Source organism: Phytophthora cinnamomi (assembly GCF_018691715.1).
Source record: "Phytophthora cinnamomi strain GKB4 chromosome Unknown Contig35, whole genome shotgun sequence".
In the NCBI taxonomy this organism is placed as follows: Eukaryota; Oomycota; class Peronosporomycetes; order Peronosporales; family Peronosporaceae; genus Phytophthora; species Phytophthora cinnamomi.
The window spans coordinates 369,278-394,944 of record NW_027150968.1 but is presented as its reverse complement, the minus strand read 5'-3'; the positions used below and the strand labels follow the sequence as shown (position 1 = coordinate 394,944).

Here is a 25,667-nt window from a genome sequence, read left to right as displayed (position 1 = left end):
AACACAAGCCAGCACATCCAGCAACACAACGACCAGTACGAACCTTCAGAGATCAGCACGAGGACGTCTGGATCCATGTCTTCAAACTTGACATGCGCCCGAAGAGTCCTGTTGGCGCGCGTTAGCTGCTTCACCTGCTCTTGAAGGTCTTCATTTCGGCGCTGGAGGCGAGTCGACGACGAGTCATCGCCGGCATCCAAGCGAGCCAGAAGATCGTGAAGACGCTTGCTCTGTGCAGTCGACGACGCCACAGCAGCCTTGAACACCGTCTGCTCGCGAGTGAGCTGGAGAGCCATACGCTTGCACTCGTCGTCAGCAACTCTAACGCGGTTCTCCAAGCGGGCGGCCGTCTCGGTGTGCGCATCCACGGCTCCACGAAGACCCTCCATCTCCTCGAGGTAGTGAGCCTCCAGGACCCGCAGACGCTTGACCTCTTTCTTGGAGTGCTCGAGTTCCGCGCGCGCTTGCTTGAGGAACACCATGGTGTTCTCGTGCTTGAACGACTCCTTCATCGCCGAGTTTTCGGCGGCAGCACGCGCAGCTTCAGCGGAATGCAACTGGCCTCGCATCACAGCCAAGACCAAATTGATGTCATCGTGGACTCCCGTGTTGGGCTGAGCCGTCGCCACCACATCTTCCAGCGATCGAGCAGCAGCCAAGCGAGAGCCCACGTGGCGGTCCCCACGAATATTGGGACCCTGGTGCAGAGTGACATTGAGACGACCGATGAGATCCAACCGAGGACCCAACGCCGCGATCACGCGCTCCGACGCCTCAGCACTGGCTTCCATAACGATTTGCTCAAGGGCCTCACGCGACACCGTGATCAGCGAGTCGTCGGTGGTGGAACGACTGGCCTCAGCGCTCGAAGTAGAGTACCGAGCAGCTAGCTCCGACGACTGGATCGAAACTGAGTCGCCGGCAGCACTACCAACAGGCACACCAACCAGGGAAGTATCCTGAATGACAAGAAACGAAGGCAATAACCGTGAAGGTAAGCGAGAGCAGCTCAAGATCAAGGTGCCAGTCAACGAGACGTACCGAAGGAACAGCCGGAGAGATGGCCAGAGACGCGGACGACTCAGCGGAAGCGTCCAGCGAAGCTTGGCTCGGCGTATCGCCGCCAGCGAGTGAACTCAGCCCCGGAGATGACATGACAACCTGGGAAGCAGACGCGCAAAGCCACCAAACATCAGCACCTAGCGTGAAGCTAACAGAAAGCGAGAAGACGGCAGGAAACTCACCGTGGCCGTCGACTCAGCAGCGCTCTCATCCTCAGACACCGCCGACTGCGAGGGAGCAGGAGCAGCAGGCGAACTACCAGCACCAAGCGAGCTCCCTCGACCTGGCGAAGACTGACCAAGATACCAAGATCCGGGTTAGGAGTGAAGACGGCAAGAGAACAAGAAGAAGACGGCTTACCCGGAGCGAAGACCGAGATACACCGAGAGCCCTGAAGGCCGAGTTCACGGCGGACTGGGCAGCGCGCGAAGAACCCACCATGGCACAGGAGCACCCCGACGCTCACCAGCACGCGGATCGAGTCGCGGTGGGGGCAGTTGTGGTATCGGGAAATGAAGCCGAAGCCAAAACCCAAAGGCGGGACGAGGGACGAAGAAGACTCGAGGCGCCGGCTCCAACTGGCAAGTCACCACCCATCACCAGTCATTGGACCAAACGCCCCGATCGCTGATTGGCCTAAATTGGTCGGTGACGATGACTCGTCGACGGTCCCGAGTCAAGCGCGGGCGGTTGCAGCCCGCTAAGTACGGTGCGAACCTACTGGCAAGACCCGAACCTATGAGTCATCGGCGCCTGTCCCCAGTCGTCGGTGGCGTTTCAGCGACCGTTTGACTCGTCGGTAGCGCCGCCACGTCGCAGAGAAAGTGCCGAAGAGTCGTGAGTTACAACTGGCGGTCCAAAAACGGACGCGTTTATACTTGATATTTGTATTGATCGATAGGAAACTTAAGAGAAGACCAGATAAGCCTTCGGGCAACAATAACAGAACAGCTTTTCCTCCCAACCACACAAGGGCGACACCGGTGCCTGCAGTGAACGACCTGCAGCTCAAGGTAAACCTGGTAGGTAGGATTATGACTGTCGGTGGGCACATCTACTAGTGTAGCGTGTGTTCATCCCTGGCAGGACCAAGAGTTAGTGGCCGATGTATTGGTAGCGACGAGTCGTCGCCAAGAACTGGAGGAGCGAGAGCGCACTCCATTTATTCTTACCGCCGGAGCATAGCTCCGGCACCCTCGTATCACGCCGTAAAAGGCCGGGACCCTTCCTTCTGAGGGCCTGCGAGGTATATTTTGTGTGTGAGAGCGTGCTAGCCTTTGCTCGTGGCTAGTGACGCTGAGTCTTCCGCCGGTCGACTAACGGAAGCTCGGTACACAGGGGAAACATCAACCCGGTGCAAGGGAAAGTTCCTGGGCCTTCAGGTTCTAACCCTAACAAGCCCATTGAGTCTTCGGTGACTTGGTGGGTGTTGTTGGTGGGGAAAGTGTGCCTTATATAAATTAGCGCGTGTTTCTACACGACACATACAAGTTTGGGAAGTTTCGCGATCGGCATACAGATTCGGGCCGATCGCCGATCGACGGAGGATGGGAAGCATCAGAAGGCACAACCAGGGCAAGGATCCGGTTAGCGTCTAGTTGTAGGATCCGAGTAGGGATGGTAGGCTGTAGGGTGATACAGGCTAAACACAAATCAGAGCTGAATTTGCATCCAAGGGCACAAGTCTTCACATCTCGGGGAATTGCATTGGCCCCGACTAAGTTACAAGGAGAAGGTAGTTGATCTAGCAGTGTGGGCTAAGTCTGGAGTAATACATTGGTCAGCTTCCCCTACTCAAATGATCTACTGTGTGTGTGCAAGCCCTCGATCGACCGGAGTTATTTGGTTGGCCGGCGATCGTTTCACCTCTCAACCGAACTCGATCCTGCTATAGGAAGCGGCAAGCAACTCAAGGAAAGGAAAAAGGGAAGGAGCGCGTACGAGAAGGCAGCGACGGGTCCCGGATCCGAGACACTCGATCGAGACGTACAGCCGGACGCAGAGCGAAGATTACCGCGCTGCTCCACCCCATTTCCCCGCGTCCCGCCAAGACAGTCGATCTTCACCAAGTGCTGCATTTTCGGAGCCCCAAGAGAGCAGATCCAGCCCGCCGACGGGTACACAAGGTGAGACCAAGTTCAGCCGGTCACGGATCGTTGGGGGACCCCCTCCATTTGTCGGTGTCTGGGCATTGGTGGGAAGCTCGATCTTGCCTTCACCAGATTCTGGCAGATCCTGCTACACCACAGAGCTGCTCACAGACTGGGACGGCGTGATGGACAAGCGCGACCGGAAACTGGCAGCCAGGGCGGTGGCGTTTAATGCAAGGCAATAGCAGGATGGTGAGGAGTGAAGCGCGGCCTCAGCAGCGGTGAACGGGAGTCGCAAGACGGATAAACGACCAGCCGGAAGCTAAGGGTAACTTTGATAACCGCCGCCGCGATGCGATCAACGTACTGCTTGATACGAGCTCCCCGGTGTACGTGCGTGTGTTGTGCTAGCTACCGTGAGGCTGTTCTGTGACGCTGTTGTGTGTATACTCTAGACGCGTTGTAGGTTTGCCACCCAGCCGCCTCCATCTAGTGGTCGGCTCCTCCTCGACACTCACGACTAAGAAGCCACTAGAGTCTCTGAACGACCTGCAGACTATAGAGCCTGCGCACAAGGCTTCAAAGTGTATGCACTCAAGGCTTTATGTGGTGGTTGCGATGGACTGGTCCGCCCGAGGCGTGGTCAGGACCATGCACAAGAATTCCGTCGACTGTTTGTCGACGCGTTGCGTCCTGCTGCACGTGGTCAATGACGTTAGACACGGAGCCATCGCAAATAGGCAGAGGGTTCCTAAAATGGGAAAGCTACCACAACAAGAGCTTCCAAGTCAAGCGATCACATCGTATTTTGGTACGAATTTGAGCTATCTATTATTGGCCCTTGCTCGTCCTCACCTGCTTGTGTTTTTCTTTATTACAAATGCTTAAGATGATAAAGACAACCCAACGAAGCAGCACCTTCATTTTTGCTTTATTTAAATTTTGCAGGCTGGCATTAAATCAAACGGAGAGTTGTTGTTACCGATGCCATTGCCACTAACATTGCTTTATCAGTAACCCCTTCAGTTGCACCCACAATTTCTGCTTTGCAACTACCTGAGCTATCATTGTAAAATCATTTGCATCAGTGTGGTGCCGAGCGATGAAGCCAAGACAAGATTCGAGCCGTCAGTGCTAAATGGCAAGTCACAGCCCATCGCCAGTCATTGGACCAAACGCCCCGATCGCTGATTGGCCTAAATTGGTCGGTGACGACGACTCGTCGACGGGCCCAAGTCAACCGCGGGCGGTTGCATCCCGCTAAGTACGGTGCGAACCTACTGGCAAGATCCGAACCTATGAGTCATCGGCGCCTGTCCCCAGTCGTCGGTGGCGTTTCAGCGACCGTTTGACTCGTCGGTAGCGCCGCCACGTCGCAGAGAAAGTGCCGAAGAGTCGTGAGTTACAACTGGCGGTCCAAAACGGACGCGTTTATACTTGATATTTGTATTGATCGATAGGAAACTTAAGAGAAGACCCGATAAGCCTTCGGGCAACAATAACAGAATAGCTTTTCCTCCCAACCACGCAAGGGCGACACCGGTGCCTGCAGTGAACGACCTGCAGCTCAAGGTAAACCTGGTAGGTAGGATTATGGCTGTCGGTGGGCACATCTACTAGTGTAGCGTGTGTTCATCCCTAGCAGGGCCAAGAGTTAGTGACCGGTGTACTGGTAGCGACGAGTCGCCGCCAAGAACTGGAGGAGCGAGAGCGCACTCCATTTATTCTTACCGCCGGAGTATAGCTCCGGCACAGCCCCTCGTATCACGCCGTAAAAGGCCCGACCCTTCCTTCTGAGGGCCTGCGAGGTATATTTTGTGTGTGAGAGCGTGCTAGCCTTTGCTCGTGGCTAGTGACGCTGCGTCTTCCGTCGGTCGACTAACGGAAGCTCGGTACACAGGGGAAACATCAACCCGGTGCAAGGGAAAGTTCCTGGGCCTTCAGGTACTAACCCTAACAAGCCCATTGAGTCTTCGGTGACTTGGTGGGTGTTGTTGGTGGGGAAAGCGTGCCTTATATAAATTAGCGCGTGTTCCTACACGACAACTGGTGCCGCGACCCGGGATTGGTGTGACCTTCTGTGTTTCGGGCTACTACAGGTCGATCGACTTTACGAGCAACCAAGAAGAAGAAGAACAAGAACAAGAAAAAAGAAGACGAAGAAAGAAGAAAATGGCGAAAGGATCACGTTCAGCGGTACCAGCAACTCCAATGAAGACTGGCGGAACACGTGATGACGACTCGACTGCGGCCCTGATCACGCCGCACCTCGACCCGATTGCTGAGCGGACCGTCAGCTTCGACGACTCGATGACTGGATCCGATGCCAAGGACGAAGAAATGGATGAAGACTACGACGATTACCTGGACGAGAAGGCGCCTGCGCCAGCGGTGGTGACACCCGAGACTCCGAAAGATGGAGTGCTGTCTGCGGGACGCAGCGCGCGCACGCGTTCGTTGTCGCGAAACCTCGCGGTTGAGCTTGACGATGACGGGCGCTCCGTGGCCCGCAACCTCGCGGATGAACTGGATGATGTGGATGGCCCAGGGCCTGCATATGACGACTTGAAAGACTTTGAGGACGCTGCCGACGACTCAAGTGACCGAGCAAACCTCCGGCAACCGGCCGCCACTCAACGGTGACACGCCGGCGGCCAACAAGGTGCTCGGTCGCCTCTACGACGAGATGAAGAAGAGCGACTGGGGTGAGCTATTCGAGCCAACGATGACTCGCCAAGCGGTTTGGGCCGATTTGTGTCACGCGTTGGCTCGCCCAGTGAGTTCGGTAACCATCGAACAAGTGGTGAAGGAAACCGAGCGATTTCTGAAAGCATTGGGGCTTCGGCCTCTGGAGCACCCTTCGCTGTCGACGCTGGAGTGCTGGGTGCCGGCCGAAGCGGGCGCGGAGCTCTGGAAATGGAAGAGGCGACTCCGCACAGCCTTTGGCGTGAACTTGTTCACTCTGGATGACTCGCGGAAGACTTGTGCGACCCGCGAAGTGGTCAACCCGGCTAGCGTACCGCTGCCGACGACTCCGAAGAAGGCAATCCGCGAAAAACCTAGCCGAAAACCCACCGGAGGGGTGTTCAGCGCGTCAGCGGAGCGATCCCCGTACTTTCAAGACTCCCATATGGTGACTCCACCACCGACGGGCAACTCAGACCGCGCTGGCCGCACCACCGGTGACTCAAAATCGGCCAGGAGCACGAAAAGGCTCCAGTTCAGGACGGAGCAAGAGCCACCGCTACCAGTCCACCGACGACTCGTCGGATTAAGAAGGGGACTTTACCGGTGATGGAGGGGCACAGATGGGCGAATACCTGCGTCAAATCCGTGAGGTGACCGAATCCGAGCTGCTTAACGGGACTCCGAGGATCGACGTGGCAGCTCATCGCCCACTGGGGCAGATCAAGACGTTCTCGAGCACCAGGAACAAGAGCGAGAACTCGATGCAATGACTTCGCGCCTTTGTCTACGAGATGAAAGGGACGCGGGCATCGCCCTATGAATGGTGCATGCCTTTCGAGCTGAGTCTTCGGGACGGCGCTCTGCATTGGTACCGACAACTGCCCAAGAAGACCAAGCGAACGTGGAGCCTCCCAAGTGAGGCCTTCATCAAACACTATTGCTCACAGTTCAGCCAGTCAACGGAGACGCGCTACTACTCAGCCAAGCGCAAAGACAAGTAACATGTTTGCGACTACCTAAACCGGCTCAGCCACTCCTTGTGCTTTGCGGAATCCAGCCGCACGTAGCCTTCCGTCTTCGGTAGCGACCCAATCGGAACCCAGACTATCACCCGGAAGTGCACAAAACAACTCGCCAGCCGATCCGTGGCGGTGGTCAGTCGAATCCTGACCGGACGTCCCCTGTAGAACTTGGTGACAGTTGGGATGAACGTCTCCGTTCGGTGAATCCACGGCACGTGAATCGTCGGCTCGGGTTGTCGCCGCTGTAGCTTGAACTCGTCCCATTCGTGGCCCGGTATTTGCATTGGTTTCGTCGGACCGTACGCGACGTGGCTTCCTTCGGCCTCGTCCATCATGTGTTGAGTCTTGATCAGCGGGATCATTACCTCGTCGGGAAGCTTGGCCGTCGCGTTAAGGAGGTCCAAACGGATGCTGGCCGGGATCATAAAGTCGGTGCCAAGCACCACCTCTACCCCGGCGCAGTGGTCCATAATCCAGACCCCGAAAACATAAACGCGCTCCCATCCAAGGGTGACTTCCACCTTCGCCCGGCGAGTCGTCATCACCTTGCCCTTGGTGATCCCTTGGACATCCATGCAACGTCCATGCCCCACTACTTCGCGGAGTTTCAGTCGCTTAGCAAGTTTCTCCGAGATGACACTGACGTTTGCCCCAGTGTCCAGCAATATCCTCGTGCGCGAGTCGTCCACGGCTCCGTTCACCAGTGTCCGCATCCTTACACGCTTGTCAAATTTCTGAGCCGACCACCATCCCATCCGTTCTCCGGCTAAGAGTCGTACTTCCGGAGCGAGTCGTCGGCGCGAATCTTCTTGCACTGCGCTTGTCAGCCAGTCTTCGGCAGTATCTCCAATCTCTTCCGTGTCGTCTTCTTCACAACATATACCTCCACCGAGGCAGTCACCTCTCTCCTTTTCCAGTTCCGTCGTTTTCATGTCGCTATCTTGCTCAGTCTTCGTCCATTCGCACTCGCCCACGAATGCAAAGATGCACTCTGCTTCAATCGCGGGCTCGGCTAACTGTGGCAGCCCGCTTGGGACCAACCCAGTCGTAGTTGGCGGGCTGCCTAGTTTAAATGGTCCGAAAACAGTAGTTATTGGAGCTCTGGTGGGAGGTCTTTCTTGTCCACCTTGGACTTGACGATCTTGGTGATTTCTTGGAATACCTCACATTTCCCGGCGTCGTGCACTTGTTTGCACAGCTTGCACCGGCGCCGCCAGTAGTGCGCTGAGTGATAGAGGCCTTCGCAGGCTGCGCACGGCCCGTACTGGCGAGGTTTCTCGTCGCGGTAGCCGCGGTTCTTGAACCGATTGTCCCGGCCTTGACTGCGGCCCGCTGGGTCACCCCTAGGTTGTCGGTTGTTCGACCGGGCGTGTGTGCCTTCAGCTGTGACTCGGTGTTCGCTGTTGTTGGCTGCTGATGGGTGGTGGTCGCTTCCATCTGACGAATATCTGTCACCCCAGTCTTCGCCGTAACGCTGTGAGTCGTCGCTGCCGTGTTCACTTCTATCTTCGCTGTTGCTGTCGCCATTATATCTGTGGCGTTGTTGGTGCAGCTCGCTCCGAGTGTCTCGCGTGTCCCGTCCATGAAGTTCGGCTACGATGTTGGCGGTAGATGCTTCGGCTAGGCTCACGCGAGGCATATTGCGTGAGTCTTCGCGACGACGCTCATAATCTCGTTCGCGTCGGTCGCGGCGGTTGTACGCATCTCGCGAGTCGTCGCGGCGGCGGTCATCACGTCGGCGAGTGTCTTCCGAGCGCTCGTGGCGGCGCGTGCCATCACGACGCCTGTTATCACGTCGTCGGGAGGCATCCCGAGCTCGAGAGTGATGCAACGGCAACTCGCGGGACGAATTGCGCTCTTCAATCTTGAATATCTCTTGGATCATCTCTTCCAACTCATGTATATCTGAGATGCGCAGGTGGCACAGGTGCCGTTCGAGTCCTCGGTCACCGCAAGTCTCGAGGAACCGCTTGACGTGGTCGCGTGTTTTGCGGCCGTTGCTCTCAAACCGAATTCCGGCGTTCCTGGCATAACCATTAGGTGCTCGCATACGCTGCCGCACAGGACAAGACACTACTCAAGTGGGAGGCTGAACTCTACCAACAATGGTTAGCCAAGCAGCCTCCAGCGGTGGAATGATAGATTTACCCGACGCCTAAATGTATCCTGCAGCGACCTGACGAAGACTCGGGCCAACAGTGAACGTGACAGTACCGACGACTCGTCGGTGACGGATGACTCAGAATGGATGGCGGAGGAACACCACCGACGACTCGACGCTACTACCGGCGACTCGACGGGGGTGACGACGACTGACGATGAAGCCGTGACTCCAGAGGCAGCTGGACCAGGACTGGAGACCGCTGAGTCGACGGTAAGCCGCGACGAAGACCAAGGACTGGAGTAGAATCCGCAGGGGCATCCACCGATGACTCAGATTGCATTCAGCCGAGACGCCGGAGACATTTCAACGACTCTCGACCAGACGTTCATAGCAGTAATGCGCGTACTGACCACGGAAGGTACCGTCGACAGAGACGACGAAACGACTGAGCACCCGGCGGCGGACATCGGACAGGAGGACTACGCGCATGAATTAGCATTCCTCCCCGATTTATCGGAAACAGTGCCGACAACGCTCGACTGCTTGGCCGCTAACGTCAAGAATCCCGAGTTGTCGGCAGACCAGCAAGAGAATCTGATTGAAGTACTCCGACGCCATGAAAATATCATGATTGCAAGCGGGAATGCACTCCCGCCACCAGCATATGGCGTTGTCTGCGACATAGACGTGCAAGGGCACGCACCGGTCAAACAACGGGCCCGACGGATCCCATTCAAGCATCTCAAGAAATTGGACGAACTACTCAAGGGAATGGTCAAGGCGGGGCTCATCGCGTTCTCGGACAGCCCGTGGGCCTCGCCGATCGTCATTGTCCTCAAGAAGAAAGGCCAAGACATCCGCCTCTGCATCGACTACAAGATGGTCAACGCAGTAACGGCGATCCTGGAGTACGCTTGTCTGTGGTTCTGCTCGCTCGACGCGGCCAGTGGATTCTGGGCCATCCTGATGACTCTACGTGCGCGCAAGATTTCGGCATTTGTGTGTCCTCTGGGGCACTTCGCTACGAATGCCTTTCGGCCTCAAGAATGCGCCGATGTTCCACCAAAGGATGATAGACAACGCATTGTGGGGATTTGTGCAATCGAAGGGCGGCTGGGACGCCTTTGCAGCAAATAAGAAGGCCGCCGAATACTCGTCGGAGCACTGCCGACGACTCGAGTCGTCACCGTGCCTACCAGGCACTACAGCGACGACTCGAACCAAGTTTGCAGCCGCCCGCGATGACTCGGAGACGACTGAGCCCATTACTTGGCTGATTAACAGCCCAGAGGTCGATATGGTTACGACCAACGAAGCCGATGAGTCGTCGCTGGTGCCTGTGTTCGACCGGCGATCATTCGTGAACGATATCTGCTTCGGTGGCGATGACTTCGACAGTTGTTTGGCGACGCTGGATCGACTCGTCAGCCGTTTTGAGGAGTGCCGGATCAGCGTCAGCTTTACCAAGAGTATTTTCGGGCAGGGACGCGTCGATTTCCCGTCCCATGAAGTGTCAAAAGACAGCATTCGGCCCGACCCGAAGAAGCTGGACGCGATCACCAAGCTGTATTTCCCACGAACGAAGAAGGGAATGCAGTCTTTCCTAGGTGCGCTGAATATTTGCAGCCTCTTCATCCAAGACCTCGCTGTCTACGGTGCGGCGCTGTACCAGCTGAAAGAAGACGATTTCGCACCGGGGGGATGACCTCACAGTTGCCCGCCGGAGTTTCCAAGCTCTCCAAGACAAGATTACGGCAGCGCCGAAACTCCGCCACTTCGACCGCGCCAAGGAAGTGCACGTCATGCTGTTCGCAAATTAGTGGGCATTGAGCTCCACGCTGCTACAGCTGCATGATGACAACTTGCACCCTGTTCGCTTCAGCGGACGCGTATTGAAGGAGGCCGAGATGAACTATCATGCGGCGGATAAAGAGGTGCTGGCGCTGTTACTACTACAGAAAATTTGCTACACCAAATTGGCGGGACGGACAATTCGAGTCTACTCTCGCTTCTCCACATTGGAGTGGATAACCAAGTCGAAGTCGCTCTTTGGGAGAACGGTACAATTCACGGTATTACTCTCCCCGTGGCATCTGATCGTCCGACGAGTCAAGGAGACAGATTGCGCCTTCACCCAGTTGCTCCAGTCGACGGTGACCAACTTTGTGGATCTCGATGAGTCACTGGAACTGGTTGCCCCGCCGACTAAAGGCTCACCGCCGACTCGCAAGGACCCAAACTTGCTTTACGCACGGCTACCGATGACTCATACAGGCTTCGTGGTCTCTTTCGACGGGTCAGCGAAGACTGAGAAGTACGGTGGTTACGGCAGTTGCTCATGGATCGTATGGAGCCTTCCGGCGTGGAAAATAGTTATTGCAGCGAACACTTACCTCGAGAAGACCACGGTAAATATATCGCAGAGTACACCGAAATGAACAGCGGTGTTCTCGCCACGATCGAACACAGTGCCGAAGACTTAGTGGTCGTGGGAGACTCGAGACTCGCGATCCAGCAATCCCTAGGGGTGATAGCCTGGCGGAAGGAATCACTGATGACACAGCTACATTATCACAAGGAGATCACGGCACGATTGCGATCAGTCAAGTACCTGCACGTGGTACGCGAATACAACGCTGCCGCGGACTCGTTGGCAACAGAAGCCTTGGAATCAAATGTTTCCGAGGTCATTCTGAGTGAAAACCGGAAAGCAGAGTTGTCCGGACTTAATCGGATACAAGCAGTGATCTACGAGTCGCCGCCGCAAGGATCAGAAGCACAAAACCTGGTTCCAGGAGGCTCTATTCAAATTCTGGACGGCGTCTCAACCCTGGAACGCAAAACAGTTGCCGATTTCGTACGTCCAGAGCCTGGAGTGGTGACTCGGGGGCAGACCAAGAGCAAGGAAAAACATGTCCGATTCATACACGACAAGCCGAAGCCACCGCCGAAGACTCGCCCTAACCAAAAACCTCCCGAGATTCAACCTCAAGAACCGACTGAAGCTCCCCCAGTAGCTCCTAACGCACAAGACATTGAACCTGTGGAAGTCCAAGAGGAGAGACGACGGCGCATAGCTGCTGCACAAGACGAAGAATTACGATGGGCTAACCTGAAGAGCTTGTTACGTGGAGATGTCGAGAAACTGGGATACCAAGCCGCCAGAGATGCATGGAAAATCTCAGATAAGTTCGTGTTGTCGGAGGACAATTTACTACACTACATGGGAACGAGTAGTCGGCTCGACGCTGAGTCGCAAGAGGAGATCTCGCTGCATCTGGTGGTACCCACCACGGTGATTCAAGAAGTACTCCAGAAATGTCATGACTCGCTGGAAGGTGGTCATCAGCGTGTGGTGAGAACCTACCAGCGAATCAAGCGATATTACTACTGGTTGGGACTCTACACCGACGTGGAGAAGCACGTGAAGTCGTACCCCTACTGCAGCACCAGCAAAAGCTGCCCCCAACTGAAAGGATACTCTCCTGGCAACATGCTGACGGAACGGCCTTTCCATATAGTGTCTATGGACTTCGTGATACCACTGCCGAAGACTCGGAGGGGCAACACAGCCCTGCTGCTCTTCCAATGTCCTTTTACGGGTTTTATCATTGGGAAAGCCATGGCGGATACGAGCGCACTCAAGGTGGCACAAGCATTCGAGGAATGCATATACCGACGATTCGGTGCGCCATCACTTATCCGTCATGACCGCGACCCACGGTTCATGAGCGAAGTGTTCCAAGCGTTTGCAGAAATGATGCAGCCAAGGTCCCGAGCAACGCTGAGTTACCGGCCGCAAGCCAACGGACAGCAAGAACGGTCAGTCAAGACTGTAATGCAATCCGTCAAGGTATACGCCGAAGACCCGCTCCAACAAGACTGGGACGAGATCGTGGAGCGCTTAGCCTTCGTCATCAACAACTCACAAGACACAACTCGGAAGGAAACACCATTCTACTTGGTGCACGGGTGGGACGCCGAAAGCCATGTCATCCTCGCTCCGACACGGCACGCCAAAGCAGTCAGACGCACTGGCGTGGCGCCGTGAAGTCAACAGACAACACCAGATTGCTATGGAGATGGCCAAGGAATACCAAGCCACCGAGAAGACTTGCAGGGCCCGGGAACCCAACGCCAAACTAAGCACGAAAGAGAAGACGATGCTGGCGAAGACTCGGGATCCCGAGTTGTCGGCGGAAGCACAAGACCAACCGTGTACGGGACAAGACACCCCCGTCCCAAGGGACTTGTCGCTCAAACCGAGTACGCATGAGCCACCGACGACTCGCGAGTCGTCGGCGAGTACCCCAAACCAACCGCTTGTGGGACAGGGGGGACATGTCTCTCGGGAGAGGGTGATTCCACCGAAGACTGGCGGAATTGAGCCGATTGCAGGTCGGAAATCAATGCTGCCGGCTCCGTTTGATGTCGGCAGGTCTGGCTGTACATGGAGAGAGTCAAGCCCGGCCTCACCAAAAACCTGGCACACCGGTGGCATGGACCCTTCCGGATCAAAAAGAAGATCGAAGACTACGCCTTCGAGCTCGAGTTACCGGACCGCAGTGGATACCGATTTTACCCAGTCGTCCATATCTCCCGACTGAAGCTGGTAGATGAGTTTGGAGATCGACCGAAGACTCGTCTCGCGCCCGGCGTTATCGACGAAACGCGGCTAGACTTTGGTGAAGAGCTGCTCCCCGAAGAAAGCTGGGAGCCGGATCATGTGGCCGGGGGTTATGAAGCTGAAGCCATCCTCGACGACCGTGTGCCGTTGTCCACGGGAACTGAGAGAGCAGTGCGCGAGTTTAGAGTCAAATGGGTCGGCTACGATGAACCAACGTGGGAGCCAGCCGCTAACCTTTCTTGCGGCGGGCTCCTCTATGATTACCTGCGGCGAAAAAGAAGTGAACAGCACCTGCAGAAGGTTCAAGTCGCCGACGAAGACTAGGTGGTCATGCGTCACCGCCATGATGACCTGTACTTGGGGCAACGCAGCCCAAGACCACAGACGAAAGCAGCTACTGCGGCATTATCTTTTGCATTAAAAATTAAAACGCTACCAAGACGGACAGCTAACTCAACGACAACTCAGAAGCGATATTGGAAATGAAAGCCAAATGGATAGAAGACGCTGCCGACGACTCGCTTGAACCCGACTTCAACTCAATCAGGATAGGAGGCAACAGCTGCCCGAGCCAAGACACCGAACAGACTCGAGTCGTCGGGGCCACCAGCAGCGGCAAGAGCTTGTCCTCCCGGAACAGACGCAGCATTCGGCGAAGGCTCGGACGCAGCAGGAACACGAGGACCACCAAACTCGGCCACCCATTCTGAGCTCAATTCACCCGGTTGCAGCGACGAACTTGGAACGACTCGACGACAAACATCGGCGCGCGAAGAAACAACCGGGACAAATAGCGGATCCGACGGGTTGCACGGGACGAACGTGGTGATGTAGGGGTGCTGTTCCGGCACATCCATCCAGCGGTTCCGCCAAGGCTTCGCAGCCTCCAGGGCCGCGACCTCGCTCAACCAGTCGACAGTCTTGGGCTCCCAAGGCAAGTACTCCAGAGAATACCCGGGCATGGTCGGCTCGAGCATGAACTCGGGCTTTACCTCCGAGAAGCCAGGATCCTGACTGCTGCCCACTTCCAGATGTACGGGACCACCTTGGCGCGGAGACGGTCGCTACGTTTGTTGCGCTCGACCACGCACCTCGGCCAGGCAGCCATCAAAGTATCCAAGTCCTTCCTCGTCTGAGTCTTCCGCACGGCAGTCCAGTCCATCATATCCAAGTCAGCAGCAACTGCGGAGAACATAGTCTCCATGGCCTTCGGAAGGATCCAGTGATCGCGCTCCCAAAGCGAGAAACCAAGGTCGGCGTTGTCCGAGAAGCCACTCCCACGGAAATTGCTCCAATATCCCATCACCCGAGTCATCGGCGAAACCCGTTGGGACACCTTGGAGTCGGGATCAAACTCTGAAGTGTCAAAAAGACACGCTTGAGACGGGAGTCGCCGGTGAAGCTTCTGCCACGGATAATCGGGGTTCTTGTGATCCGCGAATGACGCGATGCCTTCAGGACTAGCAAGAATTCGGAGATCCCGAGGCACCGGTGCAGGCAACCGAGCATTTAGCATCTGGGTCCAGCACTTGAGAGCCCCAGGACGCGCAAAAGGCGGCTCGATGTAAGGCACAACCCACTTGGCCACTTGCTTGGAAAATCGGACGAGAGGCTGCTGACCCCGCACCGGCGACGGCTCGACTGCTTTCGGAAGACGCAGGCTGGCGTGGAACGGAAGGACGACGACGTTATCGACGGTGACTCATTTGAGTCTTCGGTGGAGTGGGAGGCGCCTTCTTAGGCGCTACACCAACACCCTGGACAGCTCTCGGCGACTCGGAACCTGGAAGCTCCAAGAGAGACGAGGATTCGGGAACGCCCTCCGGCAACTCAATCACTGATCCAACAACCAAATTCTCCGCCTCCAAAGCAGTGTTAGGAAACCACTCGAGAGAAGCGCCAGAATCAACGTGAACTTGCTCGGAAGGAGGAGAAATAGTGCTCGACGAAACAGCATCTTCATCCGATGACTCCACCACACGAGACGGCTTGCGGGAAGGAACAACGGGTGAGCTGTCCGACGAAGACTTGGCAGCGGCCCCGGAGAAGGCGGCACGAGCGGGCGGACCAGTAGATCGCTGAGAACGAGCCCATCGCCCCTGGGGTTTCCGCCTCGACTTGCCCTTGGACGACGAAGCCCTGGAAGCACTCGGGGCTTGAACTGACAACGCGGGCGGAGACTCTGCGGCCGCAGGAACACTTCCAGAAGACTCGACAACCTCCACCTCCAATTCCAAGCGCTCACCATCTTGAGAAGGAGCCCGAGAACCACCAGGAGCTGTCACCGAAGACTCACGGCAACCACCTCGACGGGAAGAAGACGTACGAGAGCCACGGACAGCGGAAGCTGAGTCTTCGGCGGGGCGGCGAGGTCTCTTGCCCGGGCGACTGGCGGACGGACTGCGACGGAGTGACGAGGAACGAACCCGCTTTTGCGACGCCGGACGAGAAACAGAGCTTGACCGACGACGAACATGGTGAGAACCGACTTCTCTTTGCGAGGAACGCTTGCGTGAGCAACCAATCTGCGCAGCGCGTACAGCCCGGTCCGCTTCGATATCGGCAGCACGAGTTCCCGGCGTTGTCTTGTTCGCCTCAGCCGACCGCTCCTCCGACGACAACTCAACATGAGAGTCCGATTCCAGGAAAGCAGCACGGGCCAAGTCAACGGCAATGGCATCCTCGGTTCGAGACGGATCCGCATTGGCCAGCATGTCCTTGAGGACCCGCCGAGTCTCGTGGCTAATGTCCAGCAGGTCCCAGTTCAACTCGCCAGTCGACAAACCTGTAAAGCATGAGTCATCGGCAGAATCAGAACACAAGCCAGCACATCCAGCAACACAACGACCAGTACGAACCTTCAGAGATCAGCACGAGGACGTCTGGATCCATGTCTTCAAACTTGACATGCGCCCGAAGAGTCCTGTTGGCGCGCGTTAGCTGCTTCACCTGCTCTTGAAGGTCTTCATTTCGGCGCTGGAGGCGAGTCGACGACGAGTCATCGCCGGCATCCAAGCGAGCCAGAAGATCGTGAAGACGCTTGCTCTGTGCAGTCGACGACGCCACAGCAGCCTTGAACACCGTCTGCTCGCGAGTGAGCTGGAGAGCCATACGCTTGCACTCGTCGTCAGCAACTCTAACGCGGTTCTCCAAGCGGGCGGCCGTCTCGGTGTGCGCATCCACGGCTCCACGAAGACCCTCCATCTCCTCGAGGTAGTGAGCCTCCAGGACCCGCAGACGCTTGACCTCTTTCTTGGAGTGCTCGAGTTCCGCGCGCGCTTGCTTGAGGAACACCATGGTGTTCTCGTGCTTGAACGACTCCTTCATCGCCGAGTTTTCGGCGGCAGCACGCGCAGCTTCAGCGGAATGCAACTGGCCTCGCATCACAGCCAAGTCCAAATTGATGTCATCGTGGACTCCCGTGTTGGGCTGAGCCGTCGCCACCACATCTTCCAGCGATCGAGCAGCAGCCAAGCGAGAGCCCACGTGGCGGTCCCCACGAATGTTGGGACCCTGGTGCAGGGTGACATTAAGACAGCCGATGAGACCCAGCCGAGGACCCAACACCGCGATCACGCGCTCGGACGCCTCAGCACTGGCTTCCATGACAATCTGTTCGAGAACTTCACACGACACCGTGATCAGCGAGTCGTCGGTGGTGGAACGGCCAGCTTCAGCGCTCGAAGTAGAACGCCGGGCAACTAGCTGCGACGACTGGATCGCAACCGAGTCGCCAGCAGCATTACTAACGGGCACACCAACCAGAGAAGTGTCCTGCAAGGTAATAACCTCGAATGTAAGCGAGAGCAGCTCAAGATCAAAGTGCAAGTCAACGAGACGTACCGAAGGAGAAGCAGGAGAGGTGATCAGTGACGCGGACGACTCAGCGGAAGCTTCCAGTGAAGCTTGGCTCGGCGTATCGCCGCGAGCGAGTGAACTCAACCCCGAAGATGACAGGACAACCTGGGAAGCAGACGCACAAAGCCGCCAAGCATCAGCACCTAGCGTGAAGCTGACAGAAGGCGAGAAGAGGGTAGGAAACGCACCGTGGCCGAACTGGCCGTCGACTCAGCAACGCTCTCATCCTCGGACACCACCGACTGTGAGGTAGCAGAAGCAGCAGGTGGACTGCCAGCACCAAGCGCGCTTCCTCGACCAGGCGAAGACTGACCAAGATACCGAGACCCTGGTTAGCAGTGAAGACGGTGAGCGAACAAGAGAAGACGGCTTACCCGGAGCGAAGACCGAGACACACCGAGAGCCCTGAGCACCGAGTTCACGGCGGATTGGACAGCGCGCGAAGAACCCACCATGGCACAGGAGCACCCCGACGCTCACCAGCACGCGGCTCGAGTCGCGGTGGGGGCAGTTGTGGTATCGGGAAATGAAGCCGAAGCCAAAACCCAAAGGCGAGACAAGGGGCGAAGAAGACTCGAGGCGCCGGCTCCAACTGACAAGTCACAACCCATCGCCAGTCATTGGACCAAACGCCCCAGTCGCTGATTGGCCTAAATTGGTCGGTGACGATGACTCGTCGACGGTCCCGAGTCAAGCGCGGGCGGTTGCAGCCCGCTAAGTACGGTGCGAGCCTACTGGCAAGACCCGAACTTATGAGTCATCGACGCCTGTCCCCAGTCTCGGTGGCGTTTCAGCGGCCGCTGGAGTCGTCGGTGACGCCGCCACGTCGCAGAGAAAGCGCCGAAGAGTCGTGAGTTACAACTGGCAAAAAACGGACGCGTTTATACTTGATATTTATATTGCTCGATAGGAAACTTAAGAGAAGACCAGATAAGCCTTCGGGCAACAATAACAGAACAGCTTTTCCTCCCAACCACGCAAGGGCGACACCGGTGCCTGCAGTGAACGACCTGCAGCTCAAGGTAAACCTGGTAGGTAGGATTATGGCTGTCGGTGGGCACATCTACTAGTGTAGCGTGTGTTCATCCCTAGCAGGGCCAAGAGTTAGTGACCGGTGTACTGGTAGCGACGAGTCGCCGCCAAGAACTGGAGGAGCGAGAGCGCACTCCATTTATTCTTACCGCCGGAGTATAGCTCCGGCACAGCCCCTCGTATCACGCCGTAAAAGGCCCGACCCTTCCTTCTGAGGGCCTGCGAGGTATATTGTGTGTGTGAGAGCGTGCTAGCCTTTGCTCGTGGCTAGTGACGCTGCGTCTTCCGTCGGTCGACTAACGGAAGCTCGGTACACAGGGGAAACATCAACCCGATGGAAGGGAAAGTTCCTAGGCCTTCAGGTACTAACCCTAACAAGTCCATTGAGTCTTCGGTGACTTGGTGGGTGTTGTTGATGGGGAAAGTGTGCCTTATATAAATTAGCGCGTGTTCCTACACGACATCAAGATCTACGTTGAACTTGTAAAAGAAGTTGTGCTCTTCCATTGTTTTTTACGCAGCGCCTCAACTGAAGTATCACCGGCCATATCTTGGTGGCGCTCAGCATGGTCCTGTTGGAAATAACCTCTGTTGGCACCGACGATGTTGAACCCGCTTGTAATATCGTCGCGACCACAATTTCAGTAGGAACTCCAACTGCCGATTTCTATGCAACCAGATCTGCTGTCGAAATCTGCGCTGAAAGATGACGGTCCAAATCACGTTGGCGATTGGCTGAATGACAATGCCATCTGACGGTGGGTGGTTCTGGACGCGAGGCCCTTGCTTCAGATGGATTACTTTCCACTTGCCATCACAATTTCCTGATTCTGTTGCCTCACGGCGAATCTTCATCGTACAACCAACCTTGGCTGAGCCCCTCTTCTCTCTGACTCGTTCCTGGCCCCGTAGCTTACGCGTATTTTGGGGCTTGCCATAGCGATCACACTGGTAATATCGCTGTCGGATCACGTTGAACTTGTTTTTCTTGTTATGTGCTCTTGTAACGTTGATTCCACGTGCATGATTTCAGGCGTGAAGAGCTTCCTCAATCTCCTCGAAGGATTCAAATTCTTGTTCAGTTAGCTGCAGTACCTCGAAGCTTGGGTCAGGTTGAGATGACATTTCGAAGAATGAGGAGACTGAAGCTTTCGCAGCAGATTGGGGCATGTAGTGCAGAATTAGACGCTTGGTTTTCGATGTAGTTTTAGTCAACGCATGTACACAGTATTTTAATGTCTATAGGCTACGGTTTTACCATGCTGCTGCCAAGAAACAGCACTATGCAGCGGCAACTTTTTTTATTTATAGTCTACACAGAATTGACCAATTTTTGATGGGACCTTAATATGTGTTACCCATTTTACACTAATGACTATTTTTGGTACCTCGAGCTCCGTAACCTGGAGCTCCATAGATTTTCCCGACATAAGCACTTGCAGAATCAATATGTTTACCAGTCCTGCCAATAATCCAACAGTGTTGCTGCTTAGCAGCAGGTTGCGATTCCGTACCATAATCTCTGTTATTCCAGCAGCATCCTATGCTATATGTATGTAGCATCACTGGTAATACATTTTTTCTACACGGTGTCCTCCTCGGCAAGCGCTATGGATTTCAGCTGCAGACTGGGCTTGCCGTGCGAAAGCGGCATGGCAATTGCACAAGTAACAACCCGCTGCACGATACTTGCATCCAACAGAGCCCAACTCAAAAGCCCGTGTTCAGTCCACCCCCATGTGGGCTTTAGCTGGCGCCATCGCAACCAGACGCTGTCCCAGCGCGAGATTCGTTCTGCTCCCTGTTCGATCATTGATAAGTCCAACCCCAAAACTAAAATTTGCGAACAAATGGTCCTTGGTACGTGTGTATGCTGCCAAGGACCGCCGGTTGACTCACCATCCTGGGGAATGGCTGTTCGAAGGCGACGGGTGCTGTTCACCTTGTGCACTCTGCGTCCGCGCAGCGCAACATCGCGGGGGCACATCCCTGGTCGTTCCTAAGCTGGGCTGGCAGGGAAGGGCTGCCCTCCTTTCCACCCGACCATCTTGTCGCCCTCGGTCGGAAAGCCTCGCCGCTCGAGAACTCTCACTTTCCAATTCGACTTCAAAACAACAAGATGGTAGGCGTCCTGCAATACTCCGCGCTTCTGGCCTTGGGCATCACCGCCGCTTCCGCCGGCCAGCAGACCTACTTCCAGGGAGATGGCACCCCGTACAACCTCAATGGCGTGAACATGGGCAACTGCGCCTTCATGTCGTCGTGGAGCAAAGCGGCCACCAACTACGTGGCCGTGAACCAGGCCCAATGGGACGGCCTGAAGCACTGTGGCCAGTGTATCGAGGCCCACTGCATCGACAGCAAGTGCAAGAACAAGGACTCGGTCGTCCTGCAAGTCGTGGACCGCTGTCCCAAGTGCAAGTACGGCGACCTGGACATGTCCCCGAGCGCCCTCACCAAGATCGTGGGCTACAACCCGGGCCGCATCAAAATCGGCTGGAAGTACGTGGACTGCCCCAATCCGGGCTCCATCAAGGTGTGCCTCAAGCAGGGCAGCAACCCGTGGTGGGTCGCCGTGCAGCCCACGAACGCGCGCATCGCCGTCAGCAGTGTGGCGATCAACGGCAAGAAGGCAACGCTGTTGGATGGCGCCTACTTCTACTACATCCAGAGCCGCGACGAGGTGCCGTTCAACAAGCTCAAGGTGACCATCTCCTCCGTGGAGGGCGACATGGTCTCGGGCACCTACTCCATGTCCATCGGCCAGTGCGTCGACACGAAGCAGCAGTTCTAAAGAACACATTATTGAGCTTGAAGTGCAGTTACTTGTAGACGAGCACGGCCTCGCCAAGAACCAATGACGTGAATATGAGCCGTTTCAGTTTTACTGTCCGATGACTACCGTACTACGCTTCAAACAATTTTGCATTCGTATGCAACTGTAGAATCCACGCAGTGTTTGGCACAGTATCAATGCTTGATACTGTGCCAAACGCTTGATTCAAGCTGCTAGTTGCTGTCCTGACGTTCTCGACGCGCATCTGCGGTCTTTCATTCCGACAACTGAAGGTGGATTTTGCTACGGTATGGGGATGGCCACCATGTTGACGACATCATCACCATAATAGCCAAATGCTCATTCGTCGGCAATCTCAAGAATTCTCCAGCGTTGGCCGTGTGCGATGGCCCGCGCAGTGTATGTCGTTTAGCTGCGAGCCGGACAAGTTGTCGACGCCGTCTCGAGGAGGTCACTCGAGCGAGGAACCGACTCCTGCGTGGACACAGCTTGGTGGCGAGACCAAACAACACCTGCCGTATCTAGCTGTAGCTTTATACTCTTCTAATCTTGAGATCTTGTAAACAACAACATTGTTGCCATCTGGCGACAGTACAGTAATATGTTTCCGTTTACCATACGGAAACAGACTACATGTACCGTAAACCGTTTACGGCATATTATGACACCCTTCACGTGCTACCGGTGTGACTAAGGCCCTGGTCTCAGTAAAACTGTGTACATGTACATGTACAGCTTGGTCCGCCCCCTTCCAGCTTGAATCAAGCGTCAACTGGGGTTCCCGCAGCTTGTGTCCGTCCAGGTGGCTCCAAACGAGCTGATCGACCCCAGCAGACGCTGGAGGCTCGACACAAGCTCCGCTGCGTCCGCTTACCACGGCAATGGTGTTGGCCGTGGCGAGTCGGCGTCGATAACCATGCATGCATCCATACACATGCTCGGTGGCGCTGGCTAGGTCGTGCGACCCAACGCATGGCCAACAACGTTGAAGCCACCGCTAAGCCCAAAAACGAGATGACGCATCGGCTGATTGTACTGCTCGTGAACCAGGAGCTCGCTGTCCGTCTGGCGCACATCACGCAGATCTTGTCCCGCAAGCTCCCTCCGGCAGTTCGAGCCTGCTGTCAGGTGTGTCCTGCTCGCGTCTGGTCCACCGAGTTCCGAGTTGGGCTGCTCACTTTCCATTCTGCCGAGCAAGTACTCCGCCAACTGAGACCATTCAGCTAAAGATCAGTTCAACCATGGTCGCAGCTCTCCGATTTACAGCAGGTCTGTTCGGCGCCGTTGCAGCGTTCGCCGCCGCCGCGGACGAGTATTTCGAGGGCAACGGCACGAGCTACATACTCGAACAGGTTAGCAGCGGCGATTGCAACTTTGTGTCGGCCATCCCGTGGGCCCCCAACAACTACGTCGCACTCAACGATGCACAATGGGATAGGGGCGGCACCTGCGGACGTTGCATCGAAGTGTCCTGCATCGATGAGATGTGCACTGTCAAGAACAAGAAGGCCGTGGTGCAGGTGCTCGACAGCTGTGCCAAGTGCCCGCACGGCGCGCTGGACCTGTCATCGACCGTGTTCAAGGAGATCACGGGCCTGGGTCCTTACCTCGTCACGGTGCGGTGGCGCTTCGTGGACTGTTTCGGCCCGGGCGGGCTGCGGGTGTGAGAAACGAGATTCACAACGACGACTTCTCCTCTAGCCGTCGGCGTTTGGCAATAGCAGAGACAGGTGAAGTACGAGTTCCGCCTAGCATCCAAATAGTTCATTCCGCCTTATCCCGAGCAGACTGCAGTGCTTAGTGCCTCTAATAAAGCCAGCCTCTTTGCCCGTGCAGACAAGTTGTTGCCGTACTGTGTTCCCTGGGAAGTAGCTTAATGTAATTAGGTCGGTCTGAAGGACCCAACTGGGTCGCCGTGCAGCCGACCAACAGCGTGGTGGGCGTCAAGAGCGTCACGGTGAACGGCGGGGCCACGACAATGCTGGACGGTGCCTACTACTACGTCTCGACCACGTCGAATACCTATCTGTCGGCCGTGAAGGTGGCGGTCACGTCGAGCAACGGCGAAGTGATCTCGATCTCCGGCTTGTACTCGCTCTCGGCCGGCAATTGCACCGACACCAAGAAGCAGTTCGTTAGCGGCAGCGGCGACGACACATCAGCTGCTGATATGGTGGCCTCTTCTGCAGAACAAGCGACCTTGTAGAATAAAACCCAGATGTGCTGTGGCACAATGTGGCAGGAGGAAGCGATGGTTGGACGGCATGAAAGAAATCGATATGCGACAAGCCAGGTAGATTGAAGCAAAGGTAAAATTTGTTTGTCTTAATTGTTAGTGGTGTTTTCGTCACGTTTACTTCAATGACCTCGTATGGGCAACTTGTCCGTCGATCCTCTGATGATGCGCTGACGCTGTTTTCAGCTTCGTTCCCAGGGTCTCTGCGCAAGCACCCCAGAACTTCGAAGTATGTTGAGTCCCTGTCGGATACAATATCAACTGGAATTCTATAGCGATACACTAGCGTCATGACCCTTGTAGTGGGTCTAACTTGACTCACTACTTTTGTTTACACGTCGCGCTAGGAAGCGTAAGTAATTAGTAATTACTTAGGTTAATTATATGTGAATGCACAAATATAAGTTAACTTAGACAAGACTCCAAGTGACTTAGATTAGGTAAAATGAGAACTGTATTGTTCGTAAATTGATCTTCCTCCTAAATCTGCTAAAACTGTTTATCATCTATGAAAGGGGTTGACAGCGGCTGACTGTCAGAGCCCCGCCAATATGCACGTCTCTAATTGGTAGAAGCAGCATCTTTCTACCAATAGGATCTTTTGGGTAGGTGTGGACCACTCATTGTGGTGGCCCACTTCAATGTATTCATTGGTGTGGCATACACCAAGGTGAGGACGTATCTAAAACCTTTAACAGATATCTTGTCTGTTAAAATCACAAGTGGCTTGTAGCCACTTGTACGTGTAACCTCGTTACACCATCTCCCCCTTAAGGTTAGACGCGCGGGGTCTCCGCACGTCAATCTTCTGAATTGACCATTCGTCAATTCTCCGTGTTTGGAGAAGAAACCCGCCCTCATTCAACGATGAGCACGCCCGAAGAGAAGAAGAACTCAAAGGCGGTGTGGAGTCATCTCTCCATCGATGACTACTTCGAGCGCCAGATGGCGAAGTATGGCGACGTCGTCGACCTCGACGACGACGATGATGAAGGCATGGAGGACGAGAAGGACTCGTCCTCAAGGCCCAGAGACTCAGTGTCGAGCGAATCGCTCGACCCCCACGCTAAGATCATTCGCCCGCGTGAAGGGGACGAATCGGATGCTTCGAGTTCGAAGCGTTCGCGAAGTGAGAGTGATACCCCACTCGCTTCCGCTGGAGCTCTCAGTTCTCCGCGCGCTGCAACTGCAGCGCGTGATTCCAAAGCTCAAGGCTCTCCGCGCGCTGCGCCTGCGGCGCGCGATCCGTGGATGCCGTCCGCGTCCGAGATCACGGACCAGTATGGGAACTCGGTACCTCCGGATGAGGTGCCGCTGTACGTATGCAGCGCCATCAAAGATGCCGCCGTGGCTGCCGAGCTGCACTTTGATGCGGAATCGCATCAAAGGCGCGATTATTACATCGGACTCTTCCATGAGCTCCGATGGGTTCAACGCAAGAAGACATCTTCTCGCAGCAAAGTGCCCGAGTGGCAGGCACTTTGTCAAAGTTGGACTGCTTTTGTTGAGACCTTCAACAAGAAGCCGAGTGCTTACCGTGATCGGATTAAGCACGCGCGTGATCGCTTCGAGACGTACTCGAAGCGTGGAAAGTTGGAGCAACTCCACGTTGCTGCGGAGGAGGCTAACGTGCCGTGCGCTGTGCCCGAGGGCTTTCAGTGCACGAGGTGCTTTCCAGGCGCGGTCCGCTTGAGCGACCGCGACCTGAACGGGTACACGTCGTTCCGTGTGCCCGAGAGTCTCAAAGAGCTCCGTGCTAAGTTCTTAGCACGTGAGGGTTCGGGCGCTAGCGATGATCGCAGCGCTCGTGTTACTTCCGCTGCGCCAGCGCGTACTGCTCTTCGTACGCCCTCACCATTTCCGGAACGTCCTCCAGCAAGACGTCCCGCGGCTCCCATGTATCTCGATGGGGAGGAAATCCTCTCCAACGAATACGAAAACGAGCCCCTTGAGGGTTCGTTTTCGGGATACTATGGTCAACAATCCGCTCAACAATCCAGCGGGTTGAGCCGCGGGCGTCACGAATCGGCGGTGGTGGGGGTGGCAACACGCCCCGGGTACGATCAGCCCCGAGCTGATCAACTTGCGCCTCTCCATGACCTTTGTGACCGCCGTGGGGCGTCTCCATGGCGCTGGGTTCGCCGCCCTGAA

The 25,667-nt window shown here is 55.8% G+C and overlaps 2 protein-coding genes across 2 annotated transcripts; both read left to right on the top strand.

The window, feature by feature from the left end:
- Nucleotides 1–20,602: 20,602 nt before the first annotated feature.
- Nucleotides 20,603–21,277, top strand: IUM83_16990 (Expansin protein 5; the record flags this gene model as incomplete). Its single annotated transcript, XM_067941911.1, has 1 exon — nucleotides 20,603–21,277. One exon carries the CDS (start codon nucleotides 20,603–20,605, stop codon nucleotides 21,275–21,277), a length of 675 nt encoding a protein of 224 aa, XP_067792438.1.
- A 1,244-nt stretch (nucleotides 21,278–22,521) lies between these two features.
- IUM83_16989 (RxLR-like protein) lies at nucleotides 22,522–23,486 on the top strand (the record flags this gene model as incomplete). The annotated part of the gene is made up of 2 exons (XM_067941910.1): nucleotides 22,522–22,896; nucleotides 23,202–23,486. The coding sequence occupies 2 exons, from the start codon at nucleotides 22,522–22,524 to the stop codon at nucleotides 23,484–23,486; spliced, it is 660 nt and encodes a 219-aa protein (XP_067792347.1).
- Between the last annotated feature and the right edge of the window lie 2,181 nt (nucleotides 23,487–25,667).